Here is a 19,593-nt window from a genome sequence, read left to right as displayed (position 1 = left end):
AGACTGTGACAATGAGAAAGGAAAAACCGAGTGAATAATTGACTAAGTGGTAGTATTGCCGAAAAGGATCTGGTCGGGGGGAGGGGGCATAGTAGATCACAAATTGAATATAAGTCAGCAATGTGATGCGGTTGTGAAAAAGGCTAATTCATTCTGGGATGTATTAACAGGAGTGTCGTATGTAAGACATGAGAGGTAATTGTCTCATTCTGCTTGACACTGGTGAGGCATTCTGGGCACCACACTTTAAGAAAGATGTGAACAAACTGGAAAGAGTCCAGAGGACAGCAACAAAACTGATGAAAGATTTAGAAAATCTAACCTATGCGGAAGAGTTACACAGACTGGGCTTGGTTAGTCTTGAGACGAATAGACGGAGGGAAATAATTGGCTTAAACTGCAGCAAGAAACATTTAGGATGGATATTAGGAGGAACTTTCTACTATAAAGGTAGTAGTCTGGAATGGGCTTTCAAGGTTGTGGAATCCCCATCACTGGAAGATTTTAAGAACAGATTAAGCAAACACCTGTCAGGGATGGTCTAGGTCAGTGGCTCGCAACCTTTCCACACTGCTCTACCCCTTTCAGGAATCTGGTTTGTTTTGTGTACCCCAAGTTTCACCTCACTTAAAAACAACTTGCTTACAAAAGCAGACATAAAAATATAGAAGTGTCACAGAATATTATTACTGAAACATTGCTTATTCTCATTTTTATTATATAGTTATGAAATAAATGATAAATATTGTACTTACATTTCAGTGTATAGTATATAGAGCAGTATAAACAAGTTATTGTCTGTATGGAAAATGTTTAGTTTATACTGATTTCACTAGTGCTTTTTATGTAGCCTGTTGTGAAAATAGGCAAGTATCTAGAGGGAAATATCTAGATGAGTTGATGTACCTCCTGGAAGACCTCTGTGTACTCCCAGGGGTATACGTACCCCTGGTTGAGAACTACTGATTTAGGTTAACTTGGCCCTGCTTCACTGCAGAGAGCTGGACTAAATGACCTCTTGAGAGCCTTCCAGCCCTACATTTCTATGAGTCTAATATTCTAAACATTAATCAAACATTGTGCTGGCTTATTGTAAACCTTTGAAAATATGGAAGGACATGGTTTCCAGTGGCAATCATTTGAGAACAATTTGTTTCGCTTGAAAATGTCTGCCTGCAAGCAAAAATAAATTATTGCTCTGGAGTTGTACAAAGAGGGGCAATTTAATTAAGCATTTTATTTCAATATTGAGCATCCCTATATTGGTACCTGTCCCTATTAAAACATTACTTTTTAGGTCAGAATATTAATGATATTTGGACTTACGTAAAACCTTGTTAAAATTCTGAAATTCTTTTAGCAAAAAGTTAATACTTAGCTTAGAGGTGTGTGTTCACATTTTGATGTGCTTTCTTTTCTCCTTGGGGCAGCAATTGGAAGCAGTGGCTTCAGCCCAAGACAAACTCATCAGTTCTCCTCACCACAGATTTATCCTTCCAAGTAAGTTATCTTCTTTAAATAATAATAATTGAAATAAATAAGCAGGTTTTAGCCTCATTTAGAATCATAATTGGGTTCTTCTGTTAAATCAAAGTTTAACCCAAAGCTTTTTCTTGAGAAAGTGTATGATTTTATTTTATTTTAGCTGTTTGTATTTTAGGCCTGGTCTACACTGGGGAGACGGGGGGAGGAGGGGATCGATCTAAGTTACGTAGCTGAAGTCGACGTACTTAGATCTACTTACCTCGGTGTCTTCACTACGGTGAGTTGACTGCCGCCACTCCCCTGTCGACTCTGCCTGTGCCTCTCACTGAGCTGGAGTACAGGAGTTGACGGGAGAGCACTCAGGGATCGATTTATCGCATCTAGACTAGATACAATAAATCAATCCCTGCTGGATCGATCACTGCCCGCCGATCCAGCTTGTAGTGAAAACATACCCTTAAAGATTTTTTAAGAACTTCTGTTCTCTCATGCAGTCTATGACCATGTGCTAATCAAGCTAATATAATAAGGCTGTCAATTAACACAAGTACTCATATGTCTTGGTCTAATACAAATTCTATTTTCTGTCATTTATAATCAATAGCAGACCATACCCACATATTTTTCCTACCCCTTCCTCACAAACTATGGCCGCATATGGGCAGACGCAGTTTACGACAGGAATGCAGCAAGCTACAGCTTACGCTACATACCCACAGCCAGGCCAGCCCTATGGAATCCCTTCATATGGTGAGTAAGAGTCAGTATCAATATTTTTTAATTCTAGGATAAACATTTTTATCCGGAAGGCTGTATGACCCTTAGAAAGTGTTTTCTCTGTGTTTAATACAACAACTGTTCATGAATGTTTGTAGTCAAAAACCTACATTCAGTTCCCTTTCAGAGAAGTGGGGAAAGCTTAGAATATGTATTTACTGGAGTCTAATTAAGAACGTACATGACAAATGTGTCTTAGACAAATCCATAACAACTCTTATGGAATAGTTGCTTTTACCTTTTGTTTTTAATGCTAACTTTACTAGAAACCATGGAAACAGATAGGTTAAAGAGATGCATTCATCAAATGTTTTATGTTAGAAATGGTCAAAGGGGAAATGTAAAATTTAAGGAGCTAGTACTTCCCTCTCTTAATCCTGTTGATTTCAGTAAGAATTATGCAGTCCAAGTGCATTAAAGAGTAAATTGAGAAATACAGGGTTGATCCTCAGCTGGTGTAAACCGATCAAGCTCTTCTGATTGATATCTGCTAAGGATCTGACTCAAGAAGTCTAATTGAGGAGTTTTGGAAATCTGCCGTGGTGGAAATTGAAGTAAATACCATTAAGGCTCTAAAATGCTGATGTGTAATCCAATTGCATTTTTCATATTGTCCCTATCTGTATTGCATATGTTGATATATATTATAAAATAAATAGCTATAAACATAGTTCATATATTTCAACTCTTTTCTGCATATTTTAAACATCTGAAACATTTCATTTGAATGTTTAAAATATATTTTCAGTGATGATAATATATTTTTCTTACATATATTGTAAATGTGTGTTCTCTTGTTTGAGACTTCTATTGGTCCTTGGCTATCTGTGGTGGGTTGAGCAGCCCAGATGGTGGCTTATCTTGTTCCCTTGGTCTTTCTGTGTGAAATCCTAGACCCATTAAAATCAGTGGTAAACTTACATTGACTTCAATGGGGCCTGGATTTCACCCTCTCAGTTTAGCTGCCTCCATGTCACCAGTGCTCTGTATGTGAGTTGCTCTATTTGGACTCTGCTTGCTGGTTTGGCTAGCATGCTTATCTAGTCTCTTGTTGTCATCCTCCCACCGGCCCCCCTTCGCACCCCATCCATCCACTGTGCCGAGTAATTTAGTTATTTTTGTCTTGCACATTTTGCATTACAGAACTTCTTTTTACAACTGAAAAACTGGCTAAGTGATATGTCTTACTTCATTTTTTGTTTTCCTACATGTCCACCTCAGGGCTTGGCCAAGGTTCTTTAGCTATGTATCTTGTTTAACAGTAGTATTAAAAAGCAAACATACTGTGGGAGTTGACATTGTGAACAGATACATTTAAGTACATCTTTAGGCCTCAGTCGTGCAGTCTGTGCTCATGGGAGCAGTCACACTGAAGACAATGGGACTGCTCATCTGCACAAAGCAAGCAAGATCGGCACCATAGTAGAGTCAAAATTCTCCTCCCAGGTTTGCAGGTGAATCCCATTTTCTGAATTGTGTACTTTGTCTTTCTCTCTTTCCATGCCTATGGGTTCCAACACTTGTAAAATGAACAAAGTAGCATAGTTAGTGTATGTCCTGCTATCTGAAAGGAGAAAATCTGCTTTTTAGAGAGAGAAAAAGTGACCTTTTTTTTCCCCTTAAAGTCTGGGGGAGGTCTACACTTAAAACTCTGCAATGGTGCAGCAGTACTTTGTGAAGATGCTACTGTGCTGACAGGAGAGCATCTCTCATTGGCTTTGTTAATCACCTCCATGAGAGGCAGTAACTATGTCGATGGGAGAAGCCTTTGGGGATTTTTCACACCCTTGAGAAATGTATTTACAACTTCTGTAAGTTTATAATGTACACCTGGCATGGGACTTACTGAAAAGGCACTTTTCAAAATTTGAAAGACTGTGTTCTCTAAAATCTAGTTGGGATTTATTAATTTTTTGTCACTTTAAATTGAGCTTGAAAATTAGTATCTCAGCCCTTTCTCAGCTTCCTTGATTGAGACAGTTATTGGGAAGGTGCTGCTCTGAAGGCATAGAGAGCACCACTCAGAGCAGTACTTAAGTGTCTGCCAGGAAGAGGCCCAGTCTCTCTATTTCTCACCTCCTACATCTCCACCATGCTGAAATCATGGAAGCAGGAAGTGGGGTGGAAGGAAATACCACTGACAAGTAGCTCCTAGGGAGCTGCTGGCTCTGGTACATCTGCAAAGCTACTGAGGAGGCTGGAGGAGTGTAGCTTTTCATTTCCTGAGGCACTCCACTGCTGTCTGCCTGTGTGTTTTCTTAGTGGCATATTGTAAAGGTTTCATTTATCAGCTTCTTCTCCCCCTAGATCCTGATATGATCCCTCCCCCCTTCGTGATCCCTTCCCCTTTCTTTGCTTGTCTGGATTAGTGAAGAAAAAAGGAGAGGGTAAGGGAGCACAAAGAACTGGTAAGTGAAGCCACTGGAGAAAAGAAGACAAGGAGTTGTGGGGTGTCAGGAGGTGAAAAGCTCCTCTCCCTGCTCCTGAGAAGTTTGCAGGAGGGCCAGAACTGAAAGCTGTCAGTGGCACATTATCTTCCAGTTGACATCCACCTCCCGCTTCCTACACGCTACTTCCCTTGCCTGCCCCATGTTGGAAGGAGGCATGAACTAGGAGAAATGCGCTCTGCACACACTCAGAGGCTGGGAGTTGAAGCAGGGGCTAAAATTTCTAAACTTGATTTCAGTTTAAACTAAAAAAATCACATGAACATTTCAGGGATCTTTCGAATTATGAAAGATGAGGATAACGTTCCTGGGAATTGTTGATACCAACACTATAAAGTGGAAGTTTCACAGTAAGACCATATGTCAGATTCATCATTATGATTTAATTGCAGGGTGAAACAGAAGCGGAAAGGGAACAGCAAGGGGAAACATCCCTTATTTAAACACAAATTACCTTGGCAGTTATTCAGAAGGAATTAGAAAAAAGTGAAGGGCCATAATTTCAAAATGGGTGTCTCAGGAGTGCATGAAAAATATTCAGTCATACATATCGGACTGTTTGGGGCATAAAATTGCATATTGTACAATGTAATGACTTTTTGCACCTCCTTCCTTCATACCTCTTAGGACATAAGTTTTTAACAAAAGGTACATGGATTTATAGTTTGTCATTTACAAAAGACTACTACTCATCCACACTTTATGATTCACCCCAAATAATGGTGACCTCTGAGCACAGAGGTAATCACAGACTGCTGCAATAAGATCTGAGACTAGTCTTACATTTTTCATATTACTATTATATTGCTAAGACTATTATTTGTGTAAAATATGCATTGTGAAATATCACTAATAACTAAAATTAAACTCCAGTGTCCAAATAATGTACTTGTTGTGGATGTCTGTTCCTGATATGTGTTGCTTATTCATTTAGGTCCTGTTCCAAAGCCCATTGAAGTCAGTGCAAGTCTTTCCATTTCAGTAGGCATTGGACCAGGCTGAATTTTGTTAGAGCATAATTTTTAATGGATTTCTCTGTCATTAGTGCAGATTAATGAAGCTTTGCTGTATCCTCCCTGTTTTGAGAGCTCCTTTCTAAGGCATATTTAGCATCCTGTGTATCTATTTTGGTCTAGTGGTTAGAAACAGTATATAGTTTACAATGCATACCAACTTTGAAAAGGCATATTATGTGCTAATGGGCCTAATTTAATCACTTTTTAAAGAGGATTTTCTTTTTATAATATGGTAAAAGCCTCTTTGGAGCTGTGTAACCTAGATGTAGGACTGTTGATCCTTTATCCATAAACGTTGCACAATGCAAATCTCAATTGTTATGTAATGAAAAAGAGTGGGTTATGTTACACTTCATTGAAACTATATGAAATTGGTATTCTGCCATCTATGAAATTCATGAACTTATGGAAATGTTAGCTTCTGACTGAGTTGGCAGGAAATGAATAAAAAATTATGCAACTTTCTGGAAAGGGCAACTTGCCATATATTCATTTCTCTTGCAAGTCTTGATTTTTAAAAACCACAGCTGAAACTGTCCCTGGTGAACTTAAATTTACGTGCAGCTTCTCCCTTGCCTCTACTGCACATACCACTAGAGTCATTACAAAAATGCATGCAGTGATTACTAACTAGGTGTATGTTTAAAGTACTGCTAGTTATGTGATTTTATTGTCTGTCAGTGTTTGAATATGAACAAATAGATTTGCTATCACTAACTGATTTAGGTGCATTATGGGCAGGCATCAAGACAGAAGGTGGATTGTCACAATCACAGTCACCTGGACAAACAGGATTTCTAAGCTATGGGACAAGCTTTAGCACACCTCAGCCAGGACAGGCACCATATAGCTACCAAATGCAAGGTCTGTATACATATGTATTACCATTTATAGTATATTTCATTGTTCTGTTCATTTTTCCTTTTAGAATAAAACAAATATCAATTTAGGATAGGATATTCAAAAGTGCCCAGCATTGGCCTAACTCTGTTCACATTGCTGTCAGTGATAAAAGTCCCACTGACTTTAATGGGAGCAGAGATAGGCCAACCCTCAGTGCTTTTGAAAATTCCACCCTTAATGATTAAACTAGCATTTTAATGTAAATATTCTATTCTTATTACAACAAATAATTTTGTCTTCATAAATAGTGCACTAATGTGCTTCAGAGCATAGTACTGGGGGAAAAAGTCATGATTATGAATACAGGAAGTGACAAGATTTAACTTAACACCTGAGTCTGTTTTCTCTATCCATAAACCAGGTAAATATTTTTTGTCCCTTTCAGAGCCTTTGTCAGAGTTAATTAACATTTTTATAGTTTTTTGAAGGTGTAAAGTTTTGTAAGTGCTAGCTAATATTGTCAGTTATTTTTTTTCTGGATGCACTTATTTGTTTCTTTTAAATATGACATTAAAATACATTTTTTCTCTGTTTATAAATGTAGCATTCATATTCCTACCTCTGTTATTCACTGACTGAGTGTGACTAGTTCTGGAATCTGACCATCCATCTAGGCCAGAATTTTTATAAGTGGCCTCTCATTTTGAGTGCTCAGCTTGGGACATCTTTGACCTGATTTTCAGAGATGCAGACTACACACTTCTCTAGCTGCAGTTTGTAGGAGTTGTTGGGGATAAGCACCTCTGAAAAGAAAGGGCCAGGGTGTCTCAGGCACCCAAAATTGAAGGCTATTTCTGAAAATGTTAACACCAGTTTTTATTATACCTGTTACAGTTTCTAGGTGTAATTAACTCTCTATCAGATGTTCTGAAGCAGATATGCATTACTGGATTAACTGGAGAAGGCTTCATTTATGTTGACGGCTTTTAGGGAGTATTGATCCAACCCTTAGCTCAGATACAGCAGAGCAGCTGCAGTATTGAAAAGATAATCATCTGACACACAGCTTCTTAAATATAGATCTAGGTACGCTGCATCCGAGCAGGCTGGAGACAAGACCATACGAAATAAGTATGTTTACTTTTATGTATTTGGTAATTAAAAGTTTTCTATTCTGCATGAGAATAATTATAACCAGGTTATTGATTTCACTATCTGCTGATAATTACATCATCGGAACTGAAGGAAACTAACTTGCTTGAGTAAGAGCTCAAAATACTTACCAGTGATTTTACAAGCAACTCCCAAGAGGCAGATTCTATCAAGAAATCTTATAATCCATTCTCACTAGGAAACACTTGTTCTAAAGAGCATGTTGTTGTTGTTAACAGTTTGTATTTCAGTAGTGCCTTGGTGCCACAGTCATGCATCAGGACCTTGTTATGCTAGGCAATGTATCAATACCTAACAAAAAGACAAGCTTAGGGTCAAATTTTTATAGGTATTTAGGCATCTAACACCCATAGTAGCTCGACATATAGATACATTAAAAAATCTGGTTTTTAGAGTCTAAGATGAGATAAAACAGACTGGAGGAAAACAATGAGATGATGCTAGTTAGCATGATAAACCGTGGTTGCAGCACACCAGCTATCTAACCATTATTGAGCTTTTTTGTAGGCATCGTGGCAGAGGATAACTTTGAGGAATTTGAGGGAGGGCAATGAGGGTGATTTTGCAGCTGTTTATGGGAAGCTCCATGGGAGAAAGTGAGAAAGTACTTGTTGGAAAATTTACAAATGGGTGATGGAAACTGGCATCATTGGCAGACTGCAGGCAAGAGTCAACATTGCAGTAGTATATGGAAGATGATAGCTAGAGTGGGCATAGGCTCTGAAAGACCTTGAAAGTCATGCAATGAATAGGGAGCCAGTGGAGGGATGAAAAGAAAGCGATGACATGTTTGAAGTGATGAGTTGTGTGGATGAAGAAGAAAGGCCAGATCCTAAAGATATTATCTAAGAAATAGCAGCAAGATTTAAAAACTTCCTTGAATGTAAAGATCTAGAAAGCTAGATCAAAGACAAGGCCCAGATTATGAGGGTGAGTGACAGGGAGGATGGTGGTAGTGTCCAGGGTGACTCAGAGAAGAGAGAGTTTGAAGGAAAAGATTAGTTCTGTTTTGGCATAGTTAAACTTAAGATGATGGCTAGATAGCCACAAAGAGATGTCAGAGAGACATGCCACAATTTTATTTTGACCAAAAGGAGAAAAGTCAGGAGTGCAGAGAGCAAACTATAAGTCATCAGTTAAGTCATGTATGAATGAAATAACCCAGAAAGCAGGTAGAGAGGGAGAAGAGGAGGATGGCAAGACTGGAGACCTGTGGGATACCTACAAAAAGATGGGCATGGAGATAAGGGTGATCATCCAAATGAAATGCTGATGATTTTAAGTTTTAAGGAGGTAGAGGAAAACCACAACCTTTCTAGTCATTTTGTTCTTACAGTTAAGACCTGTCTAAATGAATGCTTAGTTCATGATAGGCTGAGGTGTAAACATACCTTACTAGCCTGAAATGCACAAAGTGTTTGTGTGGACCCTGCTACCATGCACCAATGGTTCCTTAGTATGCTTTGGTTTACCCCACTTTGAAAGCGGAGTATATAAAAGTGCACTAGGAACTGCTAGTGCATGTCAACAGGACCCGTGTTGCAGGCTTGTGTTGGGTAGAGTTACACCCCAGCTTGCTGTAAACGAAATGTTCATCTTGACAAACCTGTTGTAAGAATAATATTTTACAGGATTTTTCTACACCATGTTTTTCCTTGTCATTATCTTTTTAGTCTGTCTTTTAATTGGGTTAATTCTATATTTTTAAAAACTTGGTACTAGCTTAATTTTGGGGGATATAACTGCATTGGTGGGAGGGTGTGAAGTTAAGTGGTAGAGTGCATGAAGGAGTAGAGAGGTTATTTTACTTCTGTATTTGGTACTGATGTGACTGCTACTGGAATAATGTGTACTGTTCTGGTGACCACAGTTAAAGAAGGATATTGATAGATTGGAGGGTTCAGAGAAGAGCCACAAGAATGATTAAAAGATTAGAAAAGATGCCTTATAGTAATAAACTCAAACAGCTCAATCTATGTATTTTTAGCAAAGAAGAGATTAAGGAATGACTTGATTAGAATCTCTAATACCACACAGGGAACAGATATTTCATAATGGGTTTGAGTCAAGCAGGCAAAGGCATTACAGGATGCTATGGCTGGAAGTTGAAGCTAGACAAACTCAGACTAGAAATAAGGTGTACATTTTTAACAGTAAGGATAATTAACCAGTGAAACAATTTACCAAGGATAATAGTGAATTCACCATCACTGGCCATTTTAAAATCAAGATTGGATGGTTTTAAAAAAATATTTCTAGTAGGAATTATCCTGCTACTCAGGAGGCCAGACTGGATGATCACAATGATCCCTTCTGGTCTTGGAGTCTTTGAATCTATGAATTTTTCATTCTGACTTGATAGGTGCTAGGAATAAACAGGAATGTTTGTTTCCCCTTCACAATTTTGGTTCTGGAAATTCAACAGCTTCAAGATTTAAATTACTCTTCAAGGTTGGAATTAAGCTTCTCCACACAAAACCACAGTCGTTATTTGTTGAGAGACCTCCAGAGAGGGAATGGATTTATTCCCCTCCCCACTCCCATACAAATGCATGGGCAGGCTGCAGGTTCTCAATACAGCCTTTCCACGGAAGCTGCAATAGCAGCTGCTACTTCTCCTCACCTTAGTGTGGTTTCTGAACCACTGAATCAAAATTATAGACCCTTTCGCCTGCTCCATAAACAACTCACCAGGCTGGTGCCTCTGGTGGCATCCCTTTCTGTTACAGGTAGGGCTGCAAGATAACCCTGAACTGCCACCACACCTCCTACCCCTTGTCCCCCTTTGCATCAGGATTACTACCCGCACCTGCAGTACATAAATTGTGTGGTGGCCACTATGCTAGGCCTTCCCATTAGGAGGAAATGTCACCTGAAATGTAGATATGCTATAGTGTATGTGCGGTCAGTTACACAATGCCTGGCCTGTCCATACTAAAATTCTGGCATGGTGAGTAGCTGAACAATAGCTAAGGGAATAGCTGCCAGCTTTGAAAATCATGAGGCATATGGCTGTGTGAGTATCCACACAGACATTATGTTGGTACTTGGGCTTCAGTTTGTTTTGAATTTTTCATCGTTACATTATGAGAACGGGAATTATTTCTTCATAACTACCATGCTTCTCACTCTACTTTTGGTAAGTGTTCTGAAGTATGATCCTTGAGTTCTTGCTCATGTCAACAGTCTTATTGCAGTCAAAGGACCAGTAACTTGACTAAAGACTGTAGCCCTGAGCCCATGGTTTCTGAATTGATGGTACATGTAGGAAAAGCTCAGTCAGATTAAATGGAGTAGGGAGAAGGCTGGGGGTGGTGGAGTTAGAAAAATGCAAGGGAATCAAAAGCAGAGAGAAGGACCACACTTGCAGCTATGCCGTGTTGTTTAAAAATCAAAGAAATATAAGCCTTTGTCTGTATTAAATTGTGTATATTACTTTGTATCAATGTATCTTTCAGCTGTAGTGGTATTAAATTTATGAGTGCTGCTATTCATTTAGTTACACAGGTTGTTATGATTCAGACTATACTAACCAATGGGTTTGGGAATTTATCCATAAAAAAGTAAATATTAAGGTGTTTAGTTGTTATTATGGAGTTTAAAAATATTGTGCTGGATGACCAAGCAGTTACTAGGAAAAATAGGGAGAGTTTGCTAAGGATTTTTAAACAGCATAAGGAAGAGAAAGAAACCTTGGGTTTAAATAGCCCATCTGGCCTTCATAGTGCAGCTCTCCAGGGAAAAGCCGAACTTCTGCCACATATATTGTGCCCTGATGTTAGACATAGCCCATGGCAAGGAGATTGATCAAGGAAAGCAAATGAACTTCTGTAGGAAATACACAGGGGAGGACAGCATCCTGCCTATTGTAGAAGTATTGGAGAAGAGTTCTACACATGGGAGCTGCATACTAGTCCCAGCAGGTTCCAGCATTCTTCATATGCTGACTGAGATTCCTCACTTTAATGTGGGTCCTTGTTCTTTGCAAACTAAACCTTTGACCCGCAATTTACAGCTTTTATCACATTAGAAATCCTGTGGTTGGCCAGTTTGTTGCAGGAAGCCTATATATTTCAAAAATATTCACAGTTTTTTGTTCATCTAATACAGGAACAGTATGCTCTGTGCCACGACACAACTGATTTAAAATTGTGGCAAAATTGAAGTATTTTAAAAACAACTTTAGGCTAGTAGCCCTGGGTGGCCCACACAGCAGTTTCTGAGAAACCTGTTTTATGTTTGTTACGGTCTGTGAGGCCTCCACCCCTCCTCCATAGGAGCCAATGCTGACCATAAGATGAAAGAGAGTTTTTTTTTGTTTTTTTTTGTTTTTTGGTGATATGTTGACCAGGGTGCAATTACTTTTTTTCTTTTGCGCTTGTAAATTATCTGCCAACACACATTGTGAAAAGATAATGCAGTAACTAAAGAAGAACTTTAAAAATATTTTTTAGAATAATTCGAATGACAAACCTATAATGCTTGTACATGTATTTCTGCATCAGTGAATTAAAAAAAAAAAAAATTTCCCCTAACCGTGGCATTCATGAAAGTAAAAAAAGCTTGAAGATTTTTGCATTTTAAAAGATTTTGTATCTTCATTCTGACTCTCTGGCTTATGATAACGTAAAAAAATAGTGTTGATCCTCAACTTTAAATTAAATTTAAATTCTTGTATTTTTTCATTAGTAGTATTTCTCTGTACCTAGTGCTTTACTTGGATACAAACTCTTCTGCTGAAGCACTCTGGTTTAGCTCACAGGTTTATGAGCCTCTATCAACCACTGTGCAGCCCCACCAGTAATAGTGGAAAGTAATGAAGATGTATAGGAAAAAATCTAAATGTTTCTTATGGTTCCTGTCTCTTGCAATACATTCAGATTGTATTTTTACTTAGAACATGGTTGGACATCGCCCATACTCACTGCATACAAGATCTTCAGTGACCATAGAGTATGCAAGTTTTTATTAACTTTGACAATTTAATCGTTTTAATATTTTTGCCCTATAATTTTGGGGACGTACATTTTTCCTGACACGGCTTATTTAAAAAAAAAAAAAAAAAAAAAGAGAGAGAAGAGAAGAGCAAGCACCCAGACCTGCACTTCTTGTAGTTAATGTACATTTTAGATGTGAAGCCTGGAATTAGTTCAGAGTATGTTTTTATTTATTTTAATCTCATCATTATCTTTTTAAACCAAACCTGCAACAGCATCAGAGTCATCTAACCCAGGGGTTCTCAAACTGGGAGTTGGGAGCCCTCAGGGGGTAGCAATGTTATTACATGGGGGGGTCGCGAACTGTCAGCCTCCACCCTAAACCCCACTTTGCAGCCAGCGTTTATAATGGTGTTAAATATATTAAAAAGTGTTTTTAATTTACAAGGGGAGTTGCTCAGAGGTTTGCTATGTGAAAGGGGTCACTGGTACAAAAGTTTGAGAACTAGGTTTCTCTGTTGTTAAATCACAGGATTATGTCATCCAACAAAGTGGATATTCACCCACGAAAGCTCATGCTCCAATACGTCTGTTAGTCTATAAGGTGCCACAGGACTCTTTGCTGCTTTTACAAATCCAGACTAACATGGCTCTCTCTCTGATACAGGATTGTGTCAGTATCTCAGTCAATTGCACCACAAACTGTCTCACTAATTTGGAGGTTGCTATGATCTTGGAACCCATTTCCGCCAATGCTGTAATGTGCGGCAGTGCAATGAATGTTTACACCTCGCTTTTTATCTCTTTTCATTTTTCAACTTATTTCCTTATCACTTATTTGCTTACCTTAGGCTCTTCTCCCTAGATTGCAGTATATCTTTGTTTACGTTGTGTTTCAAAACTGATTTGAAGGAAGGGAGGCTATAAACAAATATTACAGGTTAATGTGTGGCTTTTCTGCATTCTCATTTTCCCATCTCAGCACTTCAGCAGTTCTGCCTCATAACAGGCTTTCTGCAACCCCTATAATTTCTCCCTATGTATCCATATATCTCACCTCACAGCAGTGTTGCTGCTGGGTGCATAACCAGTGAAGGCAATCCATTTGGAAGGGGGTTGCTGCCCTTTTAGAGCCACGGCTCCCCAAATTAGACATTAAACATCTGTCTGTGTTTGGTGGCTAGTGGTGAGGGAGTAGTTCGGTCTCTGTGTTCATTCAGTCTTTGGCATCTATGTTGATAGTCCATGTAGTGTATTTATTTTTCCTGGTGTTATGGACAATAGCTCCTTTTTAAAAAGTTTACTGCCCAAGGCTATCTGTGATCAGTTAGTGAACCATAATGGCTTTCACAACTGGACAAGCTTGTAAACTGCTTAGAGCAGGGACTGAGGCTTCCTCTGTGTTTGTAAAGCACTGAGAACAATGTCAGTTCTCAATCAGTGACAACGTTTGGCCTGATTCTGTGATGTGCTAAGGATCCACAACTCCTGTGGACCTCAGTGGGATTTGTACGTACACAACACCTTTCAGAATCCGGCTTATGGGTACTGCAATGTTATTTAATAAAGAACTTTAAAAGCTCATTACTTTAAGTAAGAACATAACTGGGTCAGACTAATTGTCCATGTACGTCAGTATTTTATCTCCCACAGTGACCACTGCCAGAGCGTCAAATTCTGGCAGTCAGAGGTTCAGGGTCACCCAGGGCATGTGGCGGCATCCCTGACCATCTTGACTAATAGTAATGGATGGACCTATCCTCTATGAACTTATCTAGTTCTTTTTTTAACCCAGTTATACTTTTTGGCCATCACAATATCCCATGGTAATGAATTCCATAGGTTAATTGCGCATTGTGTGAAAAAGTATTTCATCTTATCTGTATTATAAACCATCTGCCTATTAATTTAGTCAGGTGTCGCCTGGTTTTGGTATTGTGGGGAGGGTAAATAACCCTTCTGTATTCACTCTTTCCACAGTACTCATGATTCATGACCTCTACCATATCCTCCCTTCATTGCCTGTTTGTTAGTCTTTTTAGTCTCTCCTTGTATGGAAGCCATTCCGTATTCTTGATCATCTTTGTTGCTCTTCTCTGAACTTTTTCCAGTTCCATTATATCCTTTTTTTTGAGATGGGACAACCAGAACTGAATACAGTATTCTAATAGTTCCTAACATACTGTTAGCCTTTTTGACTCCTGCTGCAGATTGTGCTGAAGTTTTCAGGCAACTATCCACAGTGATTCCAAGTCTCTTTCTTGAGTGATAGCAAATAATTTAAAATTCATCATTGTATAGATGTAGCTGGGATTATTTTTTCCAATGTGCATTACTTTGCACTTGTCAGTGTTGAATACATTAGGTCTGACAAGCATTATATGAAACCAAACCAAAGCTATTTCTAAATTTGATCCCATTCCATTCTGTGAATTACAGGTGTTCCATCAGATTCATTTTTCCTCTTACACAATAACTACGTAATGAAATATAGGGTCAGAAATAATGAATTATCACTTTACCTGTTTCTGCATGTTTAGTATTGATGACAACCAAAGTGGTCAACATATGGGAAGTATTACAAGTTTGCTGTGATGGAGTTATTTTCAGATAGAGTGTTTTAGTAATTAACATCATCTTTCATTTCATTTCAGGGAGCAGCTTTACAACATCATCAGGATTATATGCAGGAAATAATTCACTCACAAACTCTACTGGATTTAATAGCTCACAGCAGGTAAATTTATAAATAAAATTAAATGAAAGTTTGACAAAACTGTATTTCAAACTAGCAAGTCACGCAGTGCTTTCCCCTTCAAAAATATTAAGCTCAGTAGATTTTACTAAGAAAGATAGTGTCATTTCAAGGGAGTTTTTTTCTTACTTTTTATCTCATAAAATAACTTGCTGCATGTTTATTTTTCACATCTGTTTACATAACTGCAATAATATATCTCATAATATTCTGTTTGTGAAAGAAAATTTACTAAAAGTATGTGAAATTTAGGTTTACCTTTACAGTCTCATGTTTGTCAGCTCTACTGTGTAATCCAGTGAAGACAGTGGAACTGAGACATGTGTTTTTACTTATATTTTGGAATGTATACTAAAAAGTAGCAAAACCTTGAAAGAAAACTCTGATGTTGCTTTTTGTCTGGTAGGAATATCCATCTTATCCTAGTTTTGGCCAGGGTCAATATGCACAGTATTATAATAGTTCACCGTACCCATCACATTATATGACAAGCAGCAACACAAGCCCAACACCACCTTCCACAAATGCAACATACCAACTTCAAGAACCACCATCTGGTGTCACCAGTCAAGCAGTTACAGATCCTGCAGCAGGTAATTACATGGATTTTATTATCCCTATGGGCCACATTTCTGTTAGTTGAAAGGTTTGGGGTTTGTTTTGGTTTCGATTTGTTTTTTTGGGTTTTTTTTGTTTTGTTTTTTCCAGATCTTTAATGTATAGTATCTCTTGCACAGATTTTGATAGAGCACTGACTAAGAAAATTTAAGATGAATATTTAAATAAGGTTTTCAAGAGAATTACACAGTAATTTTTATTTATTTGCAATATTACTAATACTTTTTTAAATTATGGGTTATGAGAAAGCCTTTATACTGGGCCAAGTTCTGAATCCCTTATACTCAGTGTTTACTTAAGCAAATCCTATTAATTTTGTCTGAATAAATAAATAAATAATGAGTAAAACCAAAAAGGCCTTTAAGATTTAACCCACTGTACACTTAGAAAGATTGTCTTTATATTGCACATATTATAACCAACCCATAATAATTTTTTTTTGCAAGCTTGAGTCAAACTGGGCCAGTTGTTTTTAAAAATAAAGAGTGAAAAAATATGCCTTTTTCATTATTATGAAAAAGGTCCCCCCCCCCCCCCGATATCTCAAGCATATCAATAGTAGGTGACAGAAGGTTGAAATTTCTCAGGGTAAAGTTCCTAGGTTGCAGATGTGCTTCTCAGTGTTGTGATAAAAACCCTGTTGTAATTTGGCAAAGTTATAAGAATTCTTAAAAAACATACTTTGCACATGCACAATGGATTTGGTAATGTGATCTCTTAATGTGAGCTGCCAGCATTCTGTCGGTTTTGTGCATGAATACATAGCTTAAAAAAATTTAGGGAGTGCTGTGTCTTTCTGTACCATTAGTGAAGGTGAGCTGCGAAGGATGCAGGAGACAGGAGGAGACAGGACTCTTTCTGTGAATGGGTATGGAAGGCAGCAGGATTCACCAGTTTTTGTTTTTGTTTTTTTTTACTTATTCTTTGGTTTGGTTTGTTGTTTAATACTCTCAGTGGCTCACTTACATATAATGACTTCAAATGTTATTAAAAAAAAATCCCCCTTACTACAAACAAACAGTTAACTTTTATCAAAATATATTTATCGTAGAATTCTGATTCAGTAAACAGTTTTTTTTTAAATTGCATTGGGAAAGTATAGACTAATTGTTGCTTTTCTTTTTAAAAGTGATGTTCCCAGTTAAAACAAGGGACCTAGCCTGCCTTACTTAAAATTAGTGGCACAATCAAAGCTTGGTTTAATATGTAGTAATATCATTTTCAAACAGTATCTCCACAAGTCTTGGCAAGGTCAGCTGCTTTTTTAAAGACCTGTGTCTGGCTAAAGTCTCGCTGAGAAATGAGGAATTGTCTGAGGTACCATAAGGCAGCGGTTCTCAACTGGGGGTCTATGAACCCTTTCAGGGGTCCACGGGGCCCCGTGGCTAAAACCTAGAGGCCCAGCACCTCTCCCGGGATTGAGGCCCTGATTCGCACCGCCACCCACGGGATTGAAGCCGGGAGCAGCAGGGCTGAATTCTGGAGCCCTGAGCCCCGAGCCCATGGGCAGAGTTGGGGGATGTGGAGGTGTTGCCCCACCCCAAACTACAGTGCAAGAGCAAAGCAGTCCCGGGGCACTCCACCCCCAGCCTCCACCTCCTTCTCTCCCCACCCCCTAGCCAGGTTGGAGGCCGGAAGCCAGAGCCGGGCAGTTCAGGACAGATGCTGCTCTGGCTGGTGCCATGGAGCAGGCAGACACGGTGTTTCTTCATCTCCTGCTGCTGCAGGGGGTTGAATCTGTTCCTCAGAACCCTTTGCTCACGCAACTGGTAAGAGATGCTTGGGCAGGGGGACCCTGCTCTGTGGCTGGCAGAGCCCTCAGGGAGCATCTACCACAGGGGGAGCCCTCCCGGCACACAGCCCTTAGCTACCTCCCTGTCCCCACACAGCCTCTAGCTATCTCTCTCCCTGCACCTTGAGCTACCCCCCTTTCCTCACTCAACCCCTAATTACCCCCTCCCTGCTCCCGAGTTTTCAAACTTTTTCAAACCCATCTTTGAGTTATAATTTTTGATTGTGCTGCGTCCTCACCCCCAATCAAGATATGGGGTGCACTGCTGAGGTAAGTCAGGGGGTGGAGGTAGCACTTCCTCCCCAGACCCCACTGAGCAGAGCGTGCTCAATGCTTGCTGGCCCCTGCCCACCCAAAATAGAAGTCAAACAGCACCTATGCCCAAAGCGCCCCCCAGGCCCTGGAGTTTTTGTAGCATGTTCTGGGGGGCCCTCAAAGAAAAAGGTTGAGAACCCCTACCATAAGGTGTGGTCTATAAACTTGTGTGGAAAAGTAATTTTTGGTGTAGCTTTCTTCACAGGGATGGCCTGTTTCCTCTATCCGGCCCCCTTTCTGTTTCTTTCACTTTCCAGCAATGGAATCCATACATATGGTTGCATTTGTTACCAGCCCTGCTATTGCTCCACAGTATATCCTTTTTTCCACTTGCTCTTCTTCCCTCTTGGGTGTGATAAGTTGACAGGGATAGTTTTGCAATTGAAATATTTGTGTTACGGATTTAGTAACTATGGGCAAGTTTGTAACTCATCCTAATCCCCACAACGAGTGGGCTGTGTCACAGGTAGCTGCGAAGGAAGGAGAGAAGCCTCTGCAGGGTAGGGCGACCAGATGTCCCAATATTATTAGGACCATCACAATATTAGGGGTTTTGTCTTGTATACATAACTATACCCGCCGAAAAAAAAGTGTCCTGATTTTTCACACTTGCTTTCTGGTCACCCCACTGTAGGGCCTCTAACCCCTTCTTGTGCAGGGGCAGGGCATGAATTTAATCTTGTCTCTGAGCTTGCCAGGACAACTGAGCTGGTATGGCAATAGAACAAGATATAGGGCTAGCACAGGTTTTTTATCTTCCTGCTCCACCTTGACACAAGGAGGGAATCAGGAACTAAGCGGTGACTCTTGAGTCACAATCTAGTTCCTGGCATGAGGCAGCGCAACTTTGTACTGCCCCTTAGTCGGGGCTTATGGCATGCCTCAGTTAAACCCCCATAGTGTTTTAAAGACACAGTTATGTGGGTATGTAGTGCCTCAATGTGCTAGGCCATTCACAGAACGTAGAAAAGACGTGGTTCCACTTCTGAAATGCTTACAGTCCAAGCCTGCAGTTGTACACCATGTGCCTGTGCTTAATTTCACTCAGATGAATAGTTCTTTTAAAGTCAGTGGGACTGTTCACACGGATAAACACTTGCAAAAGGGTTGCAATTAAGATTATGGGGTGGCTTATTCATGTACATACATATCTTTTTCGTTCCACTGCATTTTAAAAATGAAATTATGGGACATGGAACAGAGTTGGGGTACACAGCTGCAGCCATGGAACTACACCACTATAGCACTTCAGTGTAGACACTCCTTGCACTAACAGGATAACTCTTCTATTGACCTAGCACTGTCTACAGTAAGGGTTAGGTCGTCTTAACTACATTGCTTAAGGGATTTTTGAGGTAGCTGGGTAGAGCTAATTTTTTATGTACACCGTGCCTCATTCTAGAGCCACTGAAGTGTGAACAGCATGTTCCTGTCC

At 39.4% G+C, this 19,593-nt stretch overlaps 1 protein-coding gene across 17 annotated transcripts in view; it reads left to right on the top strand.

Moving 5' to 3' along the window:
- EYA1 (EYA transcriptional coactivator and phosphatase 1) overlaps positions 1-19,593 on the top strand; it is a 257,074-nt gene that overhangs the window by 146,503 nt on the left and 90,978 nt on the right. For 8 of the 17 annotated variants that reach the window (XM_075063078.1, XM_032794478.2, XM_075063074.1 and 5 more), the window contains 5 exons: positions 1,431-1,500; positions 2,090-2,235; positions 6,452-6,589; positions 15,333-15,415; positions 15,840-16,026. In XM_075063078.1, the coding sequence (XP_074919179.1) occupies positions 1,431-1,500; positions 2,090-2,235; positions 6,452-6,589; positions 15,333-15,415; positions 15,840-16,026 (624 nt within the window). The remainder of the gene's footprint in view (positions 1-1,430; positions 1,501-2,089; positions 2,236-6,451; positions 6,590-15,332; positions 15,416-15,839; positions 16,027-19,593) is intronic. The other 9 variants (XM_032794474.2, XM_032794466.2, XM_032794460.2 and 6 more) reach the window with 3 other exon arrangements.

This window comes from Chelonoidis abingdonii, chromosome 2 (assembly GCF_003597395.2).
Source record: "Chelonoidis abingdonii isolate Lonesome George chromosome 2, CheloAbing_2.0, whole genome shotgun sequence".
Taxonomy (NCBI): domain Eukaryota; kingdom Metazoa; phylum Chordata; order Testudines; family Testudinidae; genus Chelonoidis; species Chelonoidis abingdonii.
Note: the sequence above shows the minus strand (reverse complement) of the source record. Positions and strands in the feature narration are given on the sequence as shown.